Source organism: Pimephales promelas, chromosome 25 (genome assembly GCF_988280905.1).
Source record: "Pimephales promelas chromosome 25, fPimPro1.hap1.1, whole genome shotgun sequence".
In the NCBI taxonomy this organism is placed as follows: Eukaryota; Metazoa; Chordata; class Actinopteri; order Cypriniformes; family Leuciscidae; genus Pimephales; species Pimephales promelas.
Genome location: NC_142793.1, coordinates 12,601,355 through 12,617,952, shown reverse-complemented (window position 1 = coordinate 12,617,952; position 16,598 = coordinate 12,601,355). Strand labels below are relative to the sequence as shown.

The 16,598-nt window shown below is 35.8% G+C and overlaps 4 protein-coding genes across 6 annotated transcripts; 3 read left to right on the top strand and 1 right to left on the bottom strand.

Moving 5' to 3' along the window:
- Nucleotides 1-1,696: 1,696 nt before the first annotated feature.
- On the top strand, nucleotides 1,697-4,305 carry cd59b (CD59 molecule (CD59 blood group) b). 2 transcript variants are annotated; one of them, XM_039666079.2, is made up of 4 exons: nucleotides 1,697-1,788; nucleotides 1,930-2,012; nucleotides 2,097-2,234; nucleotides 4,019-4,304. In XM_039666079.2, the coding sequence occupies exons 2-4, from the start codon at nucleotides 1,958-1,960 to the stop codon at nucleotides 4,222-4,224; spliced, it is 399 nt and encodes a 132-aa protein (XP_039522013.2). In that variant the 5' UTR covers nucleotides 1,697-1,788; nucleotides 1,930-1,957; the 3' UTR covers nucleotides 4,225-4,304. The 2 variants fall into 2 exon arrangements, with proteins under 2 accessions (XP_039522013.2, XP_039522014.2); XM_039666080.2 differs by having other exon boundaries at nucleotides 1,702-1,788; nucleotides 1,909-2,012; nucleotides 4,019-4,305.
- Nucleotides 4,306-7,134: 2,829 nt separating this feature from the next.
- Nucleotides 7,135-11,709, bottom strand: kcnj11l (potassium inwardly rectifying channel subfamily J member 11, like). The gene is made up of 6 exons (XM_039666046.2): nucleotides 11,575-11,709; nucleotides 10,089-10,279; nucleotides 9,766-10,002; nucleotides 9,402-9,671; nucleotides 8,987-9,194; nucleotides 7,135-7,624 (listed from the first exon to the last, which is right to left on the bottom strand). The coding sequence occupies exons 2-6, from the start codon at nucleotides 10,245-10,247 to the stop codon at nucleotides 7,194-7,196; spliced, it is 1,305 nt and encodes a 434-aa protein (XP_039521980.1). The 5' UTR covers nucleotides 10,248-10,279; nucleotides 11,575-11,709; the 3' UTR covers nucleotides 7,135-7,193.
- Nucleotides 11,710-11,770: 61 nt separating this feature from the next.
- Nucleotides 11,771-13,007, top strand: bet1l (Bet1 golgi vesicular membrane trafficking protein like). The gene is made up of 4 exons (XM_039666047.2): nucleotides 11,771-11,999; nucleotides 12,244-12,329; nucleotides 12,429-12,485; nucleotides 12,572-13,007. The coding sequence occupies exons 1-4, from the start codon at nucleotides 11,978-11,980 to the stop codon at nucleotides 12,737-12,739; spliced, it is 333 nt and encodes a 110-aa protein (XP_039521981.1). The 5' UTR covers nucleotides 11,771-11,977; the 3' UTR covers nucleotides 12,740-13,007.
- Nucleotides 13,008-14,206: 1,199 nt separating this feature from the next.
- arpp19b (cAMP regulated phosphoprotein 19b) lies at nucleotides 14,207-16,244 on the top strand. Of its 2 annotated transcripts, none has more exons than XM_089127723.1 (3): nucleotides 14,207-14,383; nucleotides 14,848-14,970; nucleotides 15,400-16,244. In XM_089127723.1, the coding sequence occupies exons 1-3, from the start codon at nucleotides 14,366-14,368 to the stop codon at nucleotides 15,568-15,570; spliced, it is 312 nt and encodes a 103-aa protein (XP_088983849.1). In that variant the 5' UTR covers nucleotides 14,207-14,365; the 3' UTR covers nucleotides 15,571-16,244. The 2 variants fall into 2 exon arrangements, with proteins under 2 accessions (XP_088983849.1, XP_039521982.1); XM_039666048.2 differs by having other exon boundaries at nucleotides 14,216-14,404.
- The last annotated feature ends 354 nt before the right edge of the window (nucleotides 16,245-16,598 follow it).

The window sequence follows — 16,598 nt, the reverse complement described above, 5'->3', positions numbered from 1 at the left end:
ATATATACATGCATGTGTGTGTATTTATATGTACAAAATAATTATACACACCATACACACATATATTATGTAAACACAAACTTTTATTTTGGATGCGATTAATCGTTGCCCAGCCCTAACATATTAAAATAATTAAAAAAATACCATGACCCCCTTTAAAAAGATGACATTTGCATGCAAAAAAAAAAAAAAAAGAAAGAAAGATTTTTCACAGAAAAAAAAAATCTGGGAACTGAAACTAAAAAGCACTTGCCGAAATGGACTCTTTCTTCTATTTTTGAGCTGGATTAGCCAGACACACACACACAAACATCATTTAAAATGCCGCGCTGAACGCCACAGCCCAAACAAAGATCAAGTGCTCTTTGTTGCTTGTCTGACCACAGCTTCATTGTTCATCAGTGCCTAGATGTTGGTCCTTTAAACACAGTCCCATTCCGGCATTGTGGAAAAAGCCAATCCTCATGCCTTCTCCTGGATATTAGCATTCTGACACTTTTTGTTCCCTTCGGTAACGTAGGAAAAAAAGCAACAACATGAGTATTTGTGTGGGCTGCCACAAAAACAGCGCCACTTCCCTGTGTTTAAATACCAACAAATCCATCAGCTTAACACCGATTGTTCTGCTGTCGCCAGACACAGATTCACAGTTGTATTTTGTGTCTTTTCAGATTTCAACTAAAATAAGGGCGCCATTGAGATGACATTTGAATTGAGTGCTTCCATGACTGCAGAAAGGCTCTGGGAAATGTGACACTGGCCTTATTGTCACTACCAGCTGCAGCGTTGGGAAACGTAGCAGAAAGGATTGGGTTTTAATTCTTGTGGTCAGTGGTCTAGCTGTACAGACAATTAGATTCAACTAAAGTTCGGAACATCGAGAAAGATCTTTTGTTTATTTCAGATTCTGTATAATACACTGTAAAAATGAATATGCTTTATCTAATCAATAAAATTGTGGCAACAGATTACAAGCAATATTATTAATTTAATTGAACAAATTAGAATTGAGTAATAATTAATCAAATTATTCATTAAATGAGTACATTTTACACCAAAAATTAAAGAAAAATATCAGACGTCAAAGATTAAGAACTCTTTCATTTAAATTGCCAAAATAGTAGACACCTGATGTTAACAAGCAGAATCACTGAAGGAGAAAACCGTCATTTTAAAACAAACCTAAAGCAAATACTGATCACCATAATGGTGACTTAAATTTACATTGTTGTTTTTTTAAATGGTTAACTTTTAAGGAATTAATTTGATTAATTATTACTTAATTCTATTGTTAAATTGAATTAATAATATTGCTTGTAATCTGTTGCCACAATTTTTTTGATTAGATAAAGCATATTCATTTTTACAGTGTATCTTTGTAAAGGCAAATTCTGATTGTGCTCCGTTTTTAGTCAAAATATAACCCTCTTCTGGCTGTGCAAGATAAGATAAGCGAAATGCAAATTGAAATGCATTAAGATTACCATTTTAGGAAAAAACTCACTGACTACATTGAAACCATGTCTTGTTTTTCATTTTGCACATTTTCTAAGGAACACTACTGACATTTAAACAATAATAACCGTTAAAAATAAAGTCTCATTTTTAGGGTCCGTTTAATCTGACTTGGCATTTAGGAGAAACTCCATCAATGACATCATTCATGTAGGGCAAGGGTGAGGTTGGGCCAGAGCTCGAGCAGGGAAGAGGTGGCACGAGGAATTCTTTTGGTTCGCTGAAAAGCACAAGCTTGGACGTTTGTGTAACGTCTGGATTCTTTTGAGCGGGGTAAGAGATATTTAACACAATTCTGATGCTTCTGATGTTTAGCTTTTATACAAGTTAATAAACAAAAAAAAGCAGATACGTCTTTTCATTTCCACCAGTTTTTGTTCTGTTTAATTTCAGTTTATTGTTATTCATTATCAGTCTCTTCGGTCGGGGAGGTTTTCTCACGATGAAGTGCTCTCTTGGACTTTTACTGCTGGTCTGTTGTGTGTCTCTTAGCTTCGGTAAGTCGGATGCTTGTGGTACTTATTGTCGGGATGGTTTTGTGTGGCTTTGGTCATGACCTCAATGCTTTTTATTCGAAACAGGCAATAAGCATTATGGAATGCGATTCTCTGCAGGCTCGTCTCTTCAGTGCTACAGGTGTGAGGATTACACTGGGGGCCATTGCTCAATACAGCAAGTTTGTTCTTATGAGGACGCATGTTTATATCTTCATGAGAAAGGTGGGTGGATAAAGTACATATCCCCCTGAGACAGAAAAAATGTTTGGCGTTTATATTTTCGGTTATTTTATAAATGCAATTATTCTGTTTTTGATATTTTATTATATGATATTTTTATCCAAAATGTACACTAACCCAAATCTCGGGTTAAAAATGTCATTTCAAATTTTAACCCAACTTCAACTTTCACTTTCAACTGTAATTTTTTTTATTGCATTTTTAACCCAACATTTGGGTTTGTCCATATTTGACCCAAATTTGGTTTGAAACAATCCAGCATTTTTTAGAGTGACACTTAAGTCACTTAAAAGTTATTTTATTTTTTATTGAGATTCAATATTAGATAAACATTTATCAAATTTTGAAAATATTTTCAAAATTTCAATTTTTTTTTTCAAAATTACCTAATTAACCAATTTTTCCCATTTCAATGTAAATTCTTCCAGTTAACAAATGCTATTAACGTTTCCATTTTGTAAGTGTCCATTGTAATTTCCATCCATGGATCTAGACATTTTATAAGAACTAGCTTCACTTTTCTGAATCACTCTTGCAATATGTTCTAACCATATGATGTTGAGCAGTGTCGGGTGGGTAATTTAGTTACTGTTTAAACTGTACTTTAATAATGAATCTAAAATATAATCACTCACTTAATGTTACTTAATTTGTAAATGAAATGGCCATTGTGGTATAATTCCCCTACCTGACTAAAGTTCTACTGGCGACGTCTAAAGCACATCTCCAAATCAACATCAGCTAAGTCGAACGATGTCTCGCCCCCTATGAACACTATCACTTGGGAAAAGGGTCTCTAGTGTTCCACTAACTAACCTTTTCTTCAAAAAAACTGAATAAGATCAGAGAGCTCTCTTAAACTAAGTCGCTTAAGTTGAATAACTAGTTAAAAGTTAACAGTAAAAGAAAAGTTCAAGGGTACATTTAACAACTATGTACTAAAATGTATTTTCTGTTCACACGGATTTACGAAAAGCGCTGTATTATTCATGCCAGGCCAGTAGACGGCAATGTCACTTTATAAGAAACACCATGAGCCTATAGAATGAACACATTTTCACAAATTTGCGTTTTTGTGGTTTACACCATGGGTTTACACGAAGATGACTTGTACTGTTGTAGCTACTCTACACTCTTAAAAAATTAAAGGGTTTTCACAGCGACGCCATAGAAGAATCCTTTTGGGTTCCCCAAAGAACAGCTTTAATGATCAGTTCTTAAAATATTTTTTCCCCCAGTTTGAAGAACATTTAAATATTCTATTCTATTCTGTTCTATTCTACTATCGTCTTTTCTATTCTATTCTATTCTAGTCTAGTGTATTCACTAATTTAGACATTTCACACTTTTTAGGTGGGAAGACCATTCAGTCTATTCACTAATTTAGTAGGGCTGTCAAATGATTAATCGCGATTAATCGCATCCAAAATAAAAGTTTGTGTTTACATAATATATGTGGGTGCACTGTGTATAAATATTTTGTATATATATAAATGCACACACACACACACACATGCATGTATATTATTTATAAAAATATATTATTTATATATAAAATATTTATATGTACATATATAAATTATATATAAATCTATATACAGTATATACATGAAAATATTTCTTAAATATATACAAGCATGTGTGTGTATTTATATTAAATAATTATACTCAGTGCACCCACATAATATTATGTAAACACAAACTTTTATTTTGGTTGTGATTAATCGTTTGACAGCCCTATAATTAAGACATTTCTCACTTTTCAGGTGGGAAGACCATTCGCCGGTGCATTCGATACACTGACTGTGATAACTCTCGTCTGTCCCAGAAGTTCCCGTCGATATCCGAATACACTTACAGATGTTGCAACACTGACCTGTGTAACAGCGGGCCCGTGACTGCTGCAAGCACGTCGGTCTTATCCCTGCTAGCGGCGCTCAGTGGCCTCTGGTCCTGCTGCATCTCTGCATGATTTGACCATAGAACTTCTTTAGAAGTTTTCAGTTTCTGTTGCCATCTATATATTTACTATGTACCATTATTTAGCGATTGCTCGTTTTTTTACTAACCACGTATAAATCGCAAAGTACTGTTTGTTGTAAATTATTTGTATTCTAATACCATTTTGTTTTTACTTTTTATTTTGAAAACATTTTATTTTGGCTGATATTTAAAAAAAATAATAATGCTGTAAAATGTCTGATCTTTTCATATATGACCTTTGTATGTTGTACCTTTACATGTTATAAGTAAAATAATAATTTAAAAAACGTGATTTTCTGATTTTCTACGTTCTAGACATTTTTAAAGAAATACTGATGTTTTGGTGTTTAAGCGTTACTCCTTCCAACTTAAATGTTCAGTTTCAAACCCCCTGCAACAGTTCAAGTGTCCGTTCAGCACCGCGGACAGCTCCACTTCAACTAGCCATTCTACAGCAGCACCTAAAGCGTTCACGCCATGCCGTCATAACTGTAAACAAACCTCTGTATGCTTTCCAACCCCTCTCGCTGTACTTTTATTTCATACACTGATCGATCAGCACAGGGTTACTTTAAAGGAGTTCACTTTAAAAAAAAAAAAAAACTTTTGCTGATAATTTACTCACCCCCATGTCATCCAAGATGTCCATGTCTTTCTTTCTTCAGTCGAAAAGAAATTAAGGTTTTTGATGAAAACATTCCAAGATTTTCTCCATATAATGGACTAGGCACCAAACGGTTCAAGGTCCAAATGCCAGTTTCAGTGCAGCTTCAAAGGTCTTTAAACGACATCAGACGATGAATAAGGATCTTATCTAGTGAAACGATTGGTCATTTCAAAAATTAAATAAAAAAGTTTAAGTTTTATAAGCACAAACGCTCGCCGTGCTCTGTTCTGTGATGCGAGTTTGTGACTCTCCTGTTCGAACTCGTTCATCAAAATGAACGAATCTTTATCGAGTCATTTGGTTCATTCAACGAACGAAATGACTCGAAAAAAGATTTGTTCATTTTGATGAACAAGTTCGAACAGGAGAGTGAGTAAATTATCAGTTTAAAAAAGTCGAACACAACGTTTAAGTGGAACGGCGGCCACGTGGCTCTCAGAAAATTATGCACATTGTTTATTACAGTTATACAAATGCAAAAAATATATACTTATACAAAAGACGGTGCTGTATAGAGCAATGGTGGCATGGAATTCTCTTCCGCAGTTTTTGATTTTGGGAGTGAATGCAATGAATTTCCGTAAAAGATTAAGACTTTATTTATTTACATTTGAATAAATGTTGTTTTTTGATATGGAAGGTTGAAAAGAGGAAAAACATTGTGAAAATTATGAACCCTAGTATGGCTGTAACTAATGATTAATTGATAATGAATAATGTAGAGCTATTGTTTTTTTTTTTTTTTTAATAATTTTTAGTACGTTGCTGTATTGTTATGTATGAATATGTACACTCCTTTTTTGGTTCAATATAATGTATGGTTTCATGTTATAAGAATTTTTTGTGTGTGTGTTGAAGTCTATAGACCCCAGGAAGCAGTAACTAATGGGATCTTAATAAACTAAACTAAACTACAGTTCAGAATCGTTACAGTAATAACAACATAGTGTGAACGCACCGTAACACTGAGTAAACTGAGGAATATGTATTCAGTACTAGACTGCTGAGATTTGAAACAGCTGATTTTAAAATCTCCACCATCTGAACGCAGATGGACCAGCTTCCCTCTGAATACCAATCGCTGCAAAGTCTCTAAAAGTATACTCTGCCCAGCTGTTGATCCCTAATCCTGTGATGTAACACACACGTTTTCCCACAAAGGTAAAAAAAAACCTCCTTCAGTTAGATATATAAAAAACGTCATTGGCTTTATTAATTACATGAAATACATCAAATAAATTAACCCTGATATGTAAACAGTTGAATCAACACGGAATGTATTCTCTAATGGTCATTTAAATAGCTTAGGGGGACACTAACATGATGTGTTCAATCAGGTCCTATAGTTCACACACAATTGCACATGGCCACACATGGTGTAAAAACACAATATGTCAACATTTACAGTCACAGTAAAAACAAAAAAGTCACGATAACATCTCATAAAACAAGATGAGAACACAAAAAGGCAAAGGACTGAACTGGAATATAATAATTTAAAAACGGTTTATGGTATCAAAACCCAACATACGAACATATACAGCTGCCTCATGTTTGCTTCAACAGCAGCAGCATTATTTTTTAGTCAGGGTAGATGCCATATTTAATTTGACATGAATGAAAACAAAGCTGTGGAGAATAGAACAACAGTCTGTCAATCCATTTGAGCCACACAAATGAGTTTTTGTATTTCCCTGCGCTGCTTTTGCATTGTTTTTCTACGTAAACATGCACTAGATGGATGCATTTGAGCACAGTTGTGCTCGCGTCTCGTGAAGTTAAAAGTAGTTCAAGTTTTTGAAAATGCGTTTTTCCATTTCACTGGCCTGCATCATGCGTTTATGCAGTTAAAACGTAGTGTTTATGTAGTAGCACATTGGAACACAAAAACGCATTCTGTGTGAATAAAGATCTTTGGTAATTTTGGTAAAATTTGAATTGACTTTATTTACTGTACTTCTATGCCCACAGCCTCCCTTTTTATTCTCATCACACTATGTATGGCATCTCCCCTAACCAGGCTCCATGTCTTGGCTATTACATTTTTCTGTCAAAACAATCCTAAAATGCATTATATTGCTGGCAGGTGGCAGTACAGGACAAAATCTACAAGACATTCTCAGTTGTCCATGTTTTGACAGTTTACAAAACATGTGTAGTATAAAACCTATTTCAGACCTATTTGTTATTTATAATATGTTTGACTATTATCTGAACTAGTGTCGCTGCTAGATCACTTCTACTTCCATATCTAACAAACAAAACAAAAAAAACCCAGTTTTTGTTGTTCTTTAATCGCTCATGTCCTCTATTGTCTCTTCTTCAATCTCTCTGCCTATCTCCTCAAGTTTCACCGTTTTCTTTTGACCCTTCTTCTCGTCCTCTTTCTCCGCTGTTACGTACCACGGCTTGGCTGCCGCATCATCGCAGGCCCTGCCGCCGCCCCCCCTCCTGTACCCGCCCCGTCCCGCCCTCACCAGCCCCCAGCCCTGAGGTTTACCCTCATGGGGTCCGCTGTCCTGAACACCCCTGGTCTGGTCCAGCTCCTTAGCACTGAGGGCCGGCATCCGAACGGGGACAGTGTTCCCAAATTTGGAGTAGTCCACCGAGTAGCGGCCGTCCTCCTCCGTCATAATGGAGACGAAGCGCCGACCCCACAAGATCTCCTCCGGCGTGTAGGATGTGCGGGCCTGCATTGTGATCCCGGTGGTCTCCACAACACCTGGAAGAACAGACACATGGGCTCGGTTTCAAAAACTAGTGACTAGTTAAAAGATAGTTTGGTAACGCTTCCTTTTACAGTACAGTACTTACAGTTTACTTACCTAGAAAGTACTGGGTAATATAAGGTAAGTACATGGAACAGGGGTTCAGGGTTAGTACTAGTTATTACCCAGTAATTGTAGTTACTAAAATAAGTACATAGTATTTACATGGGTAACTGGACTGTAACAGGAAGCCTTACCGATAGTTTTTATTTTATTTTCAGTTTGTCTTTTAAATTTAGTGTTAGTTTTCACTCCTTTTTCAGAGTTTTCTAGTTTCAATTTGTGTCGTTTTTTGTTTTAGTTTTAGCATTTTAGGGGAAAATTGTCTTTTCAAATTAGTGTAGTGTTAGTTTCCTCACTTTTATCGCTCCTTTTAGTTTTTTTCAGAATTTTCTAGCTTTAGCATTTTAGGGTTGCCAAAGTTAATGTTGATTATGAAAAAGTTTTGACATTTGACATTAGCATGTTGCTAAGCTAATAGTGCAATACGCTAAAAAGCTTTAAAAAGACATAATAAATATGTGTTAAACTGCCAATTTTTTAATTATATTTTTAAAAAAATGTTTTTTCAAATTAGTGTAGTGTTAGTTTCCACACTTTTATCGCTCCTTTTAGTTTTTTTCAGAATTTTCTAGCTTTAGCTTTAGCATTTTAAGGCTGCCAAAGTTAATGTTGATTATGAAAAGGTTTTGACATTTGACATTAGCATGTTGCTAAGCTAATGGTGCAATACGCTAAAAAGCTTTAAAAACGGGTAATAAATATGGGTGTAAACAGCCAATTTGTAATTATATTTTTAAAAAAAAATTAAATTAGTGTAGTGATCCTCACTTTATCGCTCCTTTTAGTTTTTTCAGAATTTTCTAGTTTCAGTTGATTTAGTTTTTATTTTAGATTTAGCATTTTAGGGCTTGGGCTAACTATCATTTGAAAATGTCTCAGCACAGTCTAGTGTTTTGATATCTATACTTGCAGGTGGGTTGTACAGTTTTATGATACCATATATCAAAAACTACTACTAAAATGTATCTGTGGCAATAGTTAATGGTTTGTTTTTTTGCTATTTTCTAAATAATAGGTTAAACATGGGGTGAAATTGTCCAAAGGTAATTATATTCAAATATTTCTATCAATACTTTCTAGTATTGAATGAAAAATATGCTTCGTCCTTGCTTCAGCCAGCTTGTGTAGATACAGGGCAGCATGCAATGAATTTGAAACAGGGGTTCCTTTAGCTTCTCTGATTCATCAAAATGGTTACCTCATTAGGTTGTGAAACGAAATGTTTTCAATAAAGACAAAAATACTTCATTCACCTTCCAAAATGACAATGATCTCCAGGTCTTCGGTGGCCAGCGACTGTGCCGAGACCTCGTACAGTGGACTTCCTCTGTCAATAGTGTGACTGATTATAAGCGGAGAGACGAGGAATATGCCGTTGCTCCTGAGAGGGTTTTCCACCTGGATATCGAGCTGACAAACAGGAATCACCTCACCTTCCGCTGTCACTGTCCGCCGAATCACCTGAGGGACCAAACTCAAGATTATTCACAATGCCATAGAAGAACCATTGTGGGTTCCCCAAAGAACTTTTCAGTGCTCTTACAGTACCATTTCCACTATACAGTAAAGAACCTTCTGTCCAATGGAAACGTTTCATAGATGTTAAAGGTTTTTCATGGAAACCAATCAAGAACCTTTATTTTGAAAAGAGTCGGAGACGTTTGTCACCTGCAGCTGAATGGTGGCCGAGATGATCATGCTCTTCCTCAGATCCCCGACGCGGAACATGAGCGTCGGTCTGCCGTTCCGCGGGGCAATGACAGCGTTTCGCGAGAAGATGAGGGTCTCTGCTCGCCGGTTGGCTTGAGCCGTCTTCATGAACACACAGCCCAGCATGATGGCGTTGATGATCAGGCCTAGAATGTTCTGGATGATGAGGACTATGATGGCCAGCGGACATTCCTCTGTCACCATTCGTCCTCCAAAACCAATAGTGACCTGATATTACAGACACATAATAGTTTGCATTAACCCTTTTAACCTCAATTTAGGTGCACTAAGACACACATTAGGTCATCGATGGGTCAGTTACCTGAACCTCAATGGAGAAGAGAAAAGCAGATGTGAAGGAGTGAATGGAAGTGACACAGGGCACAGGCCCGGGGTCGTTGGGATCTTGCGGCTCCAGATCACCGTGAGCGAACGCCAAGAGCCACCAAACCATGGCAAAGAGCATCCAAGAGCAGAGGAATGCTGAAGTGAAGATGAGGAGGGAATGCTGCCATTTCAGGTCCACCATTGTGGTGAACACATCTTGGAGAAACCGGCCCTGAGAAGCAATAAAGTCATCATTTCAGCTGTTGTCTAATATGTTGTACAGCGATATTTGAAGATTTGCTTGGAGTTGATCTGTACCTGTTCTCGTATATTCTTGTGGGCGACATTACACGAGCCGCTCTTGGTGATGAAACGCGCTCTCTGTGACTTTGGCCGGATGCGAGAGGGTTGTGCGGCGTCTTCGGCGAGTCGTGTCAACAGGAACCCATCGGGCATAAGGCCTTTGCGGGCCAACATTATGATAATCTGTGGCTGATTGGTGCTCCACGCTACAAAAAAGAACAATGACACGGATACATGCATTAAAATGGCATTCAAATATACATTGGCAATCAGACGTTGACTATTTAACACATTTTTAAAAATAATACATTTAAAAAAGGTTTCATATATAATATTTAGGCCTATATTATAAGGTGAATGTCTTTTAATTGCATTAACATTTTCATTCATTTGAATTTCAGGTTCAATGAACTAGGCTAATAAATTTAACATGATGTATAATTTGTCAGTCATGCATAAATGAAACAAGGATAGTTATGTAAGAGTACAAATGTCATTTTAATGTGCAATAGTCAGGTTTTTATATTCATCATCATTAAATCCAATTTTTTAAGGCTATGTAAACAAAATCTCATACAAACTGAATCCAGCTGGCCATTTATAAACTATGTTCATACTTAATTTATTTCACACTTAGATTAACACTTAAAACATGTATGCTGATTATTATCAATTTAAAGAAATACACTTAAAAAATATGATCAATAAAATCAAATAAATACAAATACTTAATACGCTATATGACATAATTTTTTTTATTAATATTATAATAATATATTTTGTTTATTTAATTATTGTGTGTTGCTAAAGATTACATGAAAGAGAAAGATTAAAGATTATTTTGTGTATAATTATACATTTATAAAAAGTAAAAATGTATACATTATAGTTCTATTATACATTAATTTTGATAATTCAATACAAAAATCACATATATAATGTAACTTCGCTACAAATTATATTTTATTCAAATATGTATTTTAAGAAGTTATTTTATAATATATATTTACTTATAGTATTTAATTGAGTTTAACAGAAACCTTACTTGAATTTTAAAAAGGTTTGTGCTTGGAATAATTGCAACTAAACTTAGCATATTTCCCTAATTTAAATGCATATTAAAGCTATGTATGTAATGCGTTGTATTCTGTATAAATATATTGATCGATTGATTCAAAGGACAGTGATCATTCAACGCAAGCACTGAAATATCACAAACATCACTTCTGTTAAAACCAACAGTTAATTATATATATATATATATATATAAATCTATTTTTCCCCCTTTTTATTGTGTATATGGAAATACAAATTCTTCATTGGCTATTTAACGTTATTATAGGCTATTAAATGTAATGCATCTTCGTTACAAAACGCACACGAGCAATTAGACATGCAAATATTATCAGATTTAATTATGCATTGCAATCCATGTTTTTGCATTTTGCAATTCGCCGTTTTAATCGCATAAGAATCAAGGTTATTATAACATATAGCTTACCAGCACAACAGTGAACCGCGCTGTTTATTTCATATCGATGTCGTTAAAAAAAAAAAAATTACCCGAACAAAATGTTTAAAGAGCGAACGCAAGCAGATGGCTGGCTAGGAAGCTTATGCAATCAGACAACTGTTCTTATGATAGAAAAATGAATGACAGGCGGACTAACATATCCCACAGTCCTCTGCGGCTGTTTCGCTACAGTGAATGCTGCGCTGCTCAGCGGCTCGTTGTATGATATCTGTACGCTATTTTACAGTCGTCAACAATTTTACTGAACTCATATTTCTTGGTATTTGTTTTAAACGTAATTTACAGTTAAAACAAACAGATTTTGTTGGTGTGCGCCGTGTTTTAGAGTGTTTTTTGGGGGGGTTGTTATTAGCTTATTAGCTCTTTAAAAATGGCTGAACCGTGGAATCGAGGTAAGTGACACGTAGCAGCAGTTATCGTTGAATATACATTTATATTTTCATTTCGACTATTTCATTAGTATATACACGTAATATTTTAATTTTATGATGCTTCTCTGGTCTAAAAACAACATTTATTGTTGCTGTTGCCAGTGCAGGTAAACTTTAATTTGTAAGTGGTCAGATATAAAGTCGTACTAGTGTTTGTAACTTATGTCAAATGACTTAATAACAGTTAATTTTGTTGAACTGACAGGACATGGTGCTGTGGATGATATGTTGGACGCTGAAAACAAGCTGATGGCAGAAAATCTGGCCAGCAAAGTCTCTAGACTCAAGTCTGTAAGTTAGCAGTTATATTCTTTTTATATAAACACTGTATATGATTTTAACATAAGCTGTCATGCTGTTGCATTTACATGTCTTTGGTTTTATCCACAGCTGGCATATGACATTGACAAAGAGGCTGAGGAACAGAATTCCTACTTGGATGGCATGGTGGGTGTGTGTTATCAGTGTTGATGTTGTATTTGCAATGTTGGCACATGGGTGACTCATCATCTTTTACATCCTTGTTTACACAGGACTCCAATTTTCTTAGTGCAACTGGCCTGTTAACTGGAAGCGTGAAGAGGTTTTCCACAATGGTACGATCCGGCCGAGACAACAGAAAGATCCTGTGTTACGTGTCCATCGGCGTGGTTGTGGTCTTCTTCCTGATGTACTATCTTGTGACACGGATCCAGAACTAATGGGTCATTTACTAATGTTTTAGGACAGGTTTCTCAGTTCTATGAGAATGTTTTTTTTGGATTCTCTGTTTGATCCTATTATGAGGAGATTTCAGTACACTGTACAGCGGATGTCTTTCCATAAATATTAAAAAGAATGACTGCGGTTTGAGGATGATTTAGCACATTAACTCTAACCGAACCCTTTGTTTACTCTCTCAGAAGTGGTCTATTCAGTGTATATTTTTATTCATGATCAAAAAAAAAAAAAACATGCCACGGACCAATATTTGTTGTTTAATTTTGAATTAAAAACATATTTTTTCAAATTCCATGATTTATATTTTTAGCATTGTAGAATATGTTTGAAAATTTAATTAACATTTGTTTTCTAAAATTATGAAAATAAAAATGAGTTTTAAAGGCAGTTGTGTTTTTTTTTTCTTGTGCTTTTTTATCCAGGTGAGAAAGTCCTTGCATGATGTCTGTTTAAAACTACTGGGTATATGTCCCTCAAAATCAGTTATGACATAACATTTATTTTTTGAAATCTGCAAATATTTGCAGAATCTTCCAGGGATAGACAATGAAACTGAAACACCTGGTTTTAGACCACAATAAATTATTAGTATGGTGTAGGGCCTCTTTTTGCGGCCAATACTGCATCAATTTGTCTTGGGAAAGACAGATACAAGTCCTTAACAGAGATCAGAGGGATTTTGATTCATTCCTCCTCCAGAACAGTGGCCAGATCACTGTGATTCTGGTGGAGGAAATCCTTTTATGATTTGGTCCTTCAAAATACCACACACACACAAAAAAGACCCAAAAGTGACTCAAAAATATATAGATTTGGTGATTGTGTTATATGTTAGGCTTACTGTTATCTATAAGCTAGTGTGCTCCAAAACAATGACAAATTTGCATTTAGAAGACCCAAAACCCAAAGTTGTAAATGAAAATCGGCTAGACGCCAGAAGTCGGATTCCGATATTGACCCAATTTTTATTTCCAACCAAAATGCAACCAGAATCACTGACGTTATTATTGTCGACTCAAGGACCTTGACAGAAATGAAGTGGAGTAAAAAGTACGATATTTGTTTTTCAAATATTGTGAAGTTAAAGTAAAAAGTTTCCAGAAAAAATTAAGCACAGATACTCAAAATGTGTACTAAAGTGCAGTACTCAAGTAAATGTAGGCTACTTTGTTCTTGTCCAACCTCTGGAATGTGATTGATAGTTCTATAGTTCTAGCAAGTAAAAGACCTTTTAGCATAATTCTAAAACTTTCCACCTTCAGGTTGCGGCACATGTGTATTTGTGCTGTGAAATATTGAATTGCTTTTAAAGTAAGCGTACGAATAGCTTTTATATTGTGAGTAATACTTCAAGAAATGATAAACACAAACGGCGCTTTTCTCCTCCTCCAGTCCGCGAGGCGGCGCCGCAGCTCACAGTGACCGAGTGAGTCACTCTCTGTTTCTCCCGAAGAAGAACATTTAGGATTTTCAAGACAGCAGCAGCAGCAGCAGACGACGGCCAGTTAACAATATCCGCTGACGGCTCTCCGAGGGCGAAGCAAAGCTTAGTGTTCCGTTTTTTTGTGTTTTGTTTTCTTTTGTTTTTTTGCATTTGATTTGTCCAGATGTCCGGTGAAGTGGAGGCGAGTACAGAGGAGCAGCAGGTTCGCTCATTCAAACACGTTTCGTAGAGGCCGTAGCGCATCTGACAATGTGATCGCGATGATTGTTGAAATAATAATATATAAGTAAATTTATCTGGTGTATTAAAGTGAGAGTTACTGGACCATATAAAACAGCATGTTTTTACTAGTCTTTTAAACCGCGTATTATGTGTTTGTAGCACCGTTTTAATATTTAAAATAATTGTCTATATATATATATATATATATATATATATATATATATATATATATATATATTAGGCTATATATGTGTATATTAGCAGTAAACTTTACTTTTTATGGAGGCAAACAAGTTGTCAAATTGACCAACCATTGCTGTTTATCTGTTTATGCTGTGGTTTAATGCAGTTTTAATCAGTAATATGTTTCTTGTGGTTAATGAAATTTAGTTTGAAGTGTTTTTGTTGTCGCATCTAATGTAGGAGATGCAGGACACTGTTGTAAGTCCAGAAAAAGCTGAGGAGGTCAAACTGAAGGCCCGATACCCTCATCTCGGGACCAGGCCTGGCGGGTCGGATATGTTGCGAAAAAGACTACAAAAGGGGGTACGGTTTCGAAAGAGATTTTAAAGGAGAACTATACCACCATCAAATAACGCATTGGTACCTAGTCGACCGTTCTCTGAGATTTGTTCTCATGATAATTGAATGTAAAGAGTTTTATCTCTAAAAACTGTTAAGTGTGTAACGCTAGTATATAGGGCATAGAGTAATGAAAAATAAAAATCGCTAGTTAATACCACTAACAAGGCTCAAAATAGCCCCACACTAACATTTGAAGCATCAAAGTGTCAGTTGTGTAGCTGTCAATGGAGGGACAGAAAGCTCCAAAGAAATTTGTGTTCCAAAGATGAACAAAAGTCTTACATGTTTGGAATGACATGAGAGAGAGTGAATAAGAGAATTTTTGGATGAACTTAAGAGTCAGAATTCAACCTATTGATTGTAAATAACGGACTTGTTTTTTCCTTGCAGCAAAAATACTTTGACTCGGGTGACTATAACATGGCCAAAGCTAAAATGAAGAACAAACAGCTCCCGACTGCAGCGGCGGAGAAGACCGAGGTCACCGGAGACCACATTCCCACTCCTCAGGACCTTCCCCAGCGGAAACAGTCTCTGGTGGCCAGCAAACTCGCCGTTTGATGCCTGCTCTTTCCATCTCTGTTACGTTCCCTCAGCCGTCATTGTTTCGTCTTTCTTTTGCTCTTTTCGTCTTTGGCTGTAGAAATGCTCTCAATATAATATTTTGACAAGGAAATCTGTAGATTGCTGCTACCAATGTGCTTGGATTTAAAATTGCACCAATGTGCTTGGATTTAACCATACAGTTAAATGTATCGCTTCAATGCCAAGGTTTGAACATGGTAATCTGACCGATTGAGTCGGATCGGCGTTATTTTAGGGTTTTACACTTTTCCACCACTTTTTTACCATCTTTTCCACCACTATTTTTGTGTATATCTTGACATGTGTGAACCGATATGGACTTGACTTGAAATAATCACATCCACCTCTTCTGCCAAAACTGTGCCTGTTTGAAGAAAGAAAAGGCCTCGTAGACGTTAGACGGTTGAGCTGAGAAAAATCGAAACACTCTTGAAGTTCGTTTGTTGAGAATTGCGGTTTGCCTCCTCCTTGTTGATGATGAAACTGGCCTTGAAACGGTCATTCACACACATTGAAGAGTGTGTTGATCTCTTAACTGTCTCGTCTAGGTTGTGTTGCCAGAACAACTGAAATGATTTATCTGAGCTGTACAAAAGTTTACTGTCACAACTGTGCCATTTGCTTTGTAAATAAAATAGTTTTGGACGTGATTTGTGACCAAGTAGTTGTTTTTGAACTCCGCAGTGTTTCTTGTCTTTAAAAGGTAGTCGAATTGTTGTTAAATTAAAATAAAATAATTTTAAACTAGCCACAGGCGTTGTGCTGTCATTTAGAAGTAACTTTTGATGAAGTGCACTCTTGGTGAAGTGGCTTGTTTAACTAGCTCTAGTCAAACCCTGATGATGAAGTGATTATTAAAACTAAAGCACTCTGGCCTTTGCTTTTTAATTTTATCCATATTTTAAGTTAATTCACATTTAGAAAATGCTTTAAGCTTGATCTGGTTTCTGACAGAATTTTCAGGAAAAAACAAAGAACCAGTTTACTTTTGCGTTATGTGTGTT

Coding starts and splice junctions, on each gene's coding strand:
- kcnj11l (XM_039666046.2), bottom strand. CDS start 10,247: ATGTTGGCCCGCAAAGGCCTTATGCCCGATGGGTTCCTGTTGACACGA. Junction 9,672..9,765: donor TCTTCTCCATTGAGGTTCAG/GTAACTGACCCA, acceptor CTGTAATATCAG/GTCACTATTGGTTTTGGAGG. Junction 7,625..8,986: donor GATCATTGTCATTTTGGAAG/GTGAATGAAGTA, acceptor CTGTTCTTCCAG/GTGTTGTGGAGACCACCGGG.
- arpp19b (XM_039666048.2), top strand. CDS start 14,366: ATGTCCGGTGAAGTGGAGGCGAGTACAGAGGAGCAGCAG. Junction 14,405..14,847: donor CGAGTACAGAGGAGCAGCAG/GTTCGCTCATTC, acceptor CATCTAATGTAG/GAGATGCAGGACACTGTTGT. Junction 14,971..15,399: donor GAAAAAGACTACAAAAGGGG/GTACGGTTTCGA, acceptor TTTTCCTTGCAG/CAAAAATACTTTGACTCGGG.
- bet1l (XM_039666047.2), top strand. CDS start 11,978: ATGGCTGAACCGTGGAATCGAG. Junction 12,000..12,243: donor GGCTGAACCGTGGAATCGAG/GTAAGTGACACG, acceptor TTGAACTGACAG/GACATGGTGCTGTGGATGAT. Junction 12,330..12,428: donor AAGTCTCTAGACTCAAGTCT/GTAAGTTAGCAG, acceptor TTTTATCCACAG/CTGGCATATGACATTGACAA.
- cd59b (XM_039666080.2), top strand. CDS start 1,958: ATGAAGTGCTCTCTTGGACTTTTACTGCTGGTCTGTTGTGTGTCTCTT. Junction 2,013..2,096: donor TTGTGTGTCTCTTAGCTTCG/GTAAGTCGGATG, acceptor TATTCGAAACAG/GCAATAAGCATTATGGAATG. Junction 2,235..4,018: donor TTTATATCTTCATGAGAAAG/GTGGGTGGATAA, acceptor CTCACTTTTCAG/GTGGGAAGACCATTCGCCGG.